The sequence below is a fragment of the Polypterus senegalus genome, unplaced genomic scaffold (genome assembly GCF_016835505.1).
Source record: "Polypterus senegalus isolate Bchr_013 unplaced genomic scaffold, ASM1683550v1 scaffold_5979, whole genome shotgun sequence".
NCBI lineage: Eukaryota > Metazoa > Chordata > Cladistia > Polypteriformes > Polypteridae > Polypterus > Polypterus senegalus.
The window spans coordinates 1-7,150 of NW_024383176.1; the positions used below are offsets into that span (position 1 = coordinate 1).

At 41.0% G+C, this 7,150-nt stretch overlaps 1 protein-coding gene across 1 annotated transcript; it reads left to right on the forward strand.

Moving 5' to 3' along the window:
• Positions 1-177: 177 nt before the first annotated feature.
• On the forward strand, positions 178-6,709 carry LOC120521441 (IgGFc-binding protein-like; the record flags this gene model as incomplete). Its single annotated transcript, XM_039743040.1, has 6 exons — positions 178-745; positions 1,574-2,169; positions 2,340-2,907; positions 4,935-5,131; positions 5,247-5,618; positions 6,345-6,709. Coding segments are annotated over 6 exons (2,517 nt in total), but the record flags the coding sequence as incomplete, so codon positions are not given.
• Positions 6,710-7,150: the final 441 nt, after the last annotated feature.

The following is a 7,150-nucleotide window of genomic DNA, read 5'->3' on the forward strand; positions in this document are numbered from 1 at the left end:
AGTATTAGATTGGTTTAATGACTTATTTGTCCGCTGCCTATGCACTTTACTGTAGATCGGGTAGTTTTTGGAGAAGTCTGAAGATTGTCATCTACCTTGTTTTTACAGAATCTTGTCTCAATGAAACTCTGAAAGGAAACTGGCAAACATTTAAATCTGTTCCTTTTATTTTATTAGGTGGATGGGCTTTTTGTGAACTTCCCCTTGAGTCTTGAAGGAGCCAGACTTTTCATTTTCAAGACTGGATTCTGTGGCACCATCCAGACCAGTTTCGGTTTGAAGGTCACTTTTGACTGGTCCAGCTCGGTGACTGTCACTGTGCCAAGCATTTACCAAGGATTAATGTGTGGTCTATGTGGCAACTACAATCAAGACACCAAAGATGATTTAACAATGAAGGGGGGTAAACCTACTTCCGTGCCATCAGAATTTGGAGAAAGCTGGAAGACTCGGGATATTCCAGGATGTGGTCATGAATGCACTGGATACTGTCCCAGTTGTGAGGAGACTGTTAAAAGGAAATATGAGAGCTTGAGCTACTGTGGCCAAATTACAGATCCAGCAGGCCCCTTCAGAGACTGCCACAAACTGGTGGACCCAACAGGTTTCTTTAATGACTGTGTGTTTGATGCCTGCTACTACAATGGATTGCAGGATGTGTTGTGTAAAATTTTCAGTGCATATTCATCCATGTGCCAGCAGAGTGGGGCCACTGTGAATCCATGGAGGTCTGACAATTTCTGCGGTAAGTCTGGCTTAACTTTTTTTTTTTGCACTTGTGACAAATGTCCTGGAGAAGCAAAAACCTTACTTGCATGTGGTCTCCAGAACGATGATTTAATCCGTATAATCGTCTTGCCTCAAACTTCTGGCTTCTGTATCAGAAAAATCCTGCAACATTGCCTGTCGTATTTTTGAACTAGGCTGTCTTACTATCCAATTACCTTTTGTGGGACCCAATTCTGGTATCTAGTGTTTCCTTTTTCTTTAGAATTTAATTTGGCTTAGAAAACTAATGCCCATAGTTTAACTGTGCTAATTTTTCAATTTTTTTTTTTAAATAGATTCCATGCCATGTCCCCTGGAGGTTGCATGATGTGTGACTTCCCAGTTTGTCTGGTATTAATAGAACTGGGTACTTCTGGGTGGTCAGTTTGAACACTCTGTCCAACCCAAAACACCCCACCATTGTTTTTGTTCTGAATTTCCATCTTAGTGGGGGAAATATGTTTAAGCCAATCTTCCAATTTTCCCTGGCCTATGTAATGTACCCTGTTCATCCGTCTGCAACATACTGAATATTTGCTCATGTTGGTCCAAAGATCTGCGCAGTCCAAACTTCATCTAGGTCACTGTATTACATTGCAACTCAATTTTTGGATTTTCTTTTACTCGGTTCTATTTTGCCAGAATGCTGTGGGGGGGGTGTTGTGGTGTGTGTGTGTGGGGTGTGTTTTTTTTTTTTTTTTTTTTTTTATAAAATGCATGTCCTTATTTTGAAGCTTAGGAGGTTTTTGAATTCTCATCCTTGGCACGCATACTTTTTTATTTACATTGTTTTTCCTCCCTTCAGCTCCTTCATGTCCAGTGAACAGCCATTATTCACCTTGTGGCAGCAGCTGCCCTGCAACTTGCGCAAGCATTACTACTGCCACCCCATGCCTAACCCTGTGTCAAGAGGGTTGCCAATGCAATGAAGGCTTCCTCCTCAGTGGTGACCAGTGTGTTCCTTTATCTCAATGTGGCTGTTTCTATAATGGTCACTACTACAGGGTAGGGGAGGTGTTCTTCCCTACTGACTTGTGTGAGAAGAAGTGTACATGCAAGTCTGGTGGGATCATTGAATGCCAGAAAGTGACATGTGCAGCCAACGAAGAGTGTAAAGTGGTCAATGGTGTCCGAGGTTGCTGGCCAAAGGGTGAAGGCACATGTACTGCTTCAGGAGATCCTCACTATATCACATTTGATGGGCTGAGGTATGATTTCCAGGGCACCTGCGCCTACACATTGGCAAAGCTGGTGAAGGCCACAGATGTCCTGACTCCTTTTGAAGTGCAAGTAGACAATGAGAGCTATAAAAATGGCCAAGTATCGGTCACCAAAAGAGTGACTGTCCTGGTGAATGGTTATGAGGTCTCCATGATGTATGGGATGAGCTGGAAAGTAAAGGTGAGAAATCTGGTCTAATGACCTCTACATTTTTGTAGACTATTTTTTAAATTATATCCAGTCCAGTTGTAGATTGTAAATTTGGAGATGTACTGAACACTACTGATCACTTTTTTGACCCTAGTTCTTAATTTGTTTCACATTTTATATTTGTTCATTTGCTTTCTTAGCTGGATGGAGTCTTGACAAATCTGCCTCTGGTTTTGGATGAGGGAGCTATTTCAATTTACCAGACTGGCCTGCACATCCTGCTTGTCTCAGACTTTGGGCTGAAGGTATTGTATGATACAATGTACTTTGTCCAGGTAACAATACCCGGAACTTACTGGAACCAAGTTGGTGGTCTCTGTGGCAACTTTAATGGCCAGATGGAAGAGGAATTCACACAGCGTGATGGAGGCATTGCCTCAAATGTTGCTGCTTTTGGTGCCAGCTGGAAAACTGTAAGCAGTGAGAGATGCCTGGATGGCTGTGACAAAGATTGCCCACAATGCAACACTGCTGCTGAGGAAAAGTATAGCAAAGTAGAAAGCTGTGGGATGATCACCAGCTCGACTGGGCCATTTGCCTCCTGTCATTCTGTCATTCATCCAGAGTCCTATTTCAAAAACTGTCTGTTTGATATGTGTGCCACTAATGGGGATACAGATGTACTGTGCAATAATCTTCAAACATACATGGCAGTGTGCCAGTCGATGGGTGTAACCATTAAGACTTGGAGATCTGATTCATTCTGTCGTAAGTATCCTTTAAAATCAAACTCAAGCCATGGTGGTTCAGGTTTCTTGAAATGAGTACTGGAAACGATAAATTCTCACTTTATTCTCCGCATACATTAGGTCAGCAGGTGAGTAGTACATAGTACTTGGCAGTAGAGTGAAGAGATGCAAGCTAGAGATGCAGGCAATTCCATTTTAATATAATTATCTATGCGCTATAATGTGTCAAAGTGAAAGCAAATCCAGATGAGGTTTGCAACATGCAGCTAGTTGACGCAACTCTTTGTTGCTGTTCAATGTCTTCACTGCTGTATGTGTTTTGGTCAAGATTGTTCTAGAAGACCAAGCCCTCCACAGCTCATTGCCTTAACCCTGATAACTCCAGGTCACTGTCGCCCAGAGCCTATGCATTTAGCTTCCTGTTCCTTGAGGCACTCTCAGCTCACCTTTTTTTAAGGGCTCATAAAAACTAATCTTGTTTAATGTCTGAGGAGAGTAGGCTTGGGTTAATTCTTGCTTAAACAAATTGTGTGTGTGTGTGTGGGCTCAGTTCTCAATATAGCAATAAAGACCAACTTATGAGCAATTATTAAAATGCTACAAATGTGCAAATAACAGTTCAAAGCAGTAACCTAGAATAGAAACCAACATAAAACATGAGCAAGTTTATCTATGCACTCTCCTTTGGTCCAGATCATTCCCCCTACATAAAGCCTGTGTAATAGCCTGAGTTGGCACTCCTGCATCTCCACTTGGAAGAGATTGGCATCAAGGTGCTATAGGCTGGAGTTTGTAGAATGCTGTACTTTAGTACTAGTCAGGAATGGCTAGGGCTATGATGTAGTATTTCTTTTCTTCAAATCTTCTTGCACAGCAATGTACAAGTACCTACTTATAAGATGAGGATTTCTTGGAGCAGCTGTGTTCATTTATGACCACTCGCATGAAACTCTGAATAGCAGAGGATGCCTCAAATGGATCATCCGCTGCCATGTAAATTACTTTGACTATCACACCTCCTGAAGGCCTGAAATACAACCACATTTTAAAGAGCGAGTGACGTCTTAATTTTTGAATGTTTGATAGACTGACATTAAAACGTTCCTACAAGAATTTGGGTTAAATTTGACGAGTTTGCAGGGGGATTTTGCCTAAAAATGGGGACCCTTGAGAATCACCTGCAGGAGACCATTGATGAATTTGTTTTACTCTATTCTGCTGTTATGCTCGTTGTGAGTTGCAAATATTTTTTAAATGTGAATCTGAAGATGGAATGCATGTCTAAGCTGAGCAAATGTTGTAACCAAACTCCACTCCAGTCTTTTTTATTTTTTTTTCTCAGCCATTTTTTTGGTTTCTAATTCCTATGAAAACTACTCTATATCAAGAAGCCAGTATTTTTAGAAGTCTACATGCAGTAGGCTTTGCTTTATGCTCATTTAAAGTGTGTGGTGGGTTTAATGTGTACGAGTCCAATCTCTGATAGTTGGAGTTCATAAACCCGGACTTTAATACCCTTTTATTGAGTGACATTAGAGGTTGACTTCTAATTGTCCCGAGTAGCAATGTGGTTAGCAACCATATACAAGCAAAGGCCAAGATGGCATTGCAATAAGAATCTTTTAAATTTTTTTTTAAAAAAAAACACACTACACAATTTGGCTGCAACTGATGTGATGAAAGGTAAATCTTAAGTCGGTAGTATATTTTAATCTTTCCCTGATTTACTATTTAAGGTAGACTCTTATGGAATTTGGAACACTGCCATAATTTAAAAGGATGCTCAGTTTTGCCAGATAACCTAAAACCATCCCTTAATGACTAGGTAGTTTATACTTGTAAGCAATGGGATCAGCCGCTCTATAGGCCTGATTGGTTAGAATTATGCTTGTAAATGCCTATCAAATTTTACTTTCAAAATATCAATCTCTCTCTCTCTCTCTCTCTCGTTTTAACTATGTATGCACATATGGATTTTTTTTTTTGGTAACTCTATAATGGGTTTCATGGAGTGAGGTCTAAATCTAATTCTCTTCTATTGTCTAGCAATAAAATGTCCACAGAATTCTCATTATGAGGTCTGCACGGACACCTGCAGTAGCACCTGTGGCAGTATCCGTGAGGTCACCTGTCGTTCTAAATGCTACGAAGGCTGCCAGTGTGATTCCGGCCAAATGTCTGAAGAGGGAAGATGTATTCCTCAAAGCTCTTGTGGTTGTGTTTATGAAGGGAGGTATATCCAGGTAAGTCTTTAGATTTTAGTTGGGTGGGGTTGTTTTAAATCTCTTGAGGGACCGAATTTTCTGCTTTCTATGGAAGTAGTTATGGAGCTAATTTATGGGTCTTTGCTTTGTCAAGGTTGGACAGTTGTTTGTATCGGATGACTGCAGCCAGGAATGTACCTGCACATCTGAAGGTTCTGTCAAGTGTACACCAATGAACTGTGGACCTCAAACCTACTGTACTGTGCAGGATGGACAGCGGAGATGTGCTTTTCCAGAAGTCAGCTGCACTTTGCATTCCACTGGCGCTTACACTACCTTTGATGGTTTGTCACACATGCTGTGGCTAGATGGTGCTTACAAGATGGTGACGACCTGTGACAGATCTGTTCAGAACTTGCAAGTGGTTGCTGACCTTATAATTAATGGCAATGTACACTCCATCAATAAGGTCATCTTTGAGTATACTGACCTTTCTATCATTCTGAACAGAGACTTGACTGTTTTGGTAAGCTGCAGTTTTCATACCTTCAAAAATTGTATTGTGATCATGGCAGTTTTTTTTATTAATGTAGTGTTGAGAATGTCCCCTCAATTTTTGTATGTATATGTAAAACTGCTGAATAACCACATGTGATTTTTATTCATTCCTGATCAGTGGTCCCCCCCACCCCCCCCCATTCACTCACTATTCCTTGTAGGTTTTACTTTGAAAGTGTTTAAAGTAGACCCTAGTATTTTCAGAATTTCTGAAATCTGCCTTCGGGATAAAGAGATGGAGTCAGAAAGCAGAACCTTTGGTTTTAGTGTCTCAAATTCTGGCGAGTTTACTTGTTCTGCTCCAAATTTCTTCAAACAATAATACTGAGATGGCTGGCTGATAACTTGGTTTGCAGCTGATATTAGCAATTTTAACTTCTGGATAAAGGCGGCTTGCAAAGTTACAACAGAATTTGGCAAAGCCCAAAGGAAGAGCAATTGAAGCAGTACGCATAGAGAAAAATATGGTGCAAAGGAACCAGAATTTTAGTCAAAACGCCAGCAAAAAAGTTTACAATTGAAACCCAAACTTCTGGACAATTAGTGGTTGAATTGTGCAATCTAGGTACTAGTCTCTGTAGTTCAGCAGTTTGAACAACAGGGTTTTGTGGAGGAATTTCTAGAATGGAATTGTGCCAGTATCTCAGGCTTGAGGTCTAAAGTGATGCTTTTATTAATGTAAATCTCTTTACAGGTCAATAACCAAGTGGTCAGCTTGCCAGCAAGTCCAACAGAGGAAATGTTAATCTCTGTAGAAGATGGCATCCTTCACCTTCAGATCAAGTCGGGGATCAGGCTGGAGTACGACACCCTTGGAAAGCTCACAATCTCAGTAGGGGTTTGTTCAAACAAACTCTGTGGCTTTTGTGGAAATCTGAATAGTGGCGTCCTAAATGATGTGAAGACATAAGTATGGGAGGTCATCCTTCTTGCAATCCTTGAACTGTAATGTGTACATAAATGATCTCTGATCTCTGACAAATTTAAACCTTATAGTGTAATAGTCATTGGAAAGTGAAATGAGCAAGTTGGAAGTAAAATTAAAGATGTTTATACATTCAGTTTGCATTGTTGATGGATGGTGTTTAGTCTTGGGGTGATGGGGGGGAACTGTGAATGGTGGCTTGCTATCAAAATTGGTCTTCACAGGGTATGAAGATTAGTATACAACTGAAGGTGGGGGGATGTCAAATGAGTTTAATAAATGGCGCTTTTCCACTGCATAGTACGGCACGACACGGTTCAGTTCAGCTCACTTTTGGGGTTTTCCACTGGGAACAGTACCTGGTACCTGGTCCTTTTTTTTTAGTACCACCTCAGCCGAGGTTCCAAGCGTGCCGAACAGTTACCAAAACGTGACGTGTAAACTTTGCTGTTAACTGATTGGCCGGAGAAAATCGTCATTACTGCGTCACTGGCTATTCTTTTCTTTAAAGGTACACGCACGCGGAAGTTTGTGTCCCGTCTCTCCATCGCTGGACGCAGTGTGTTGCATAAGTG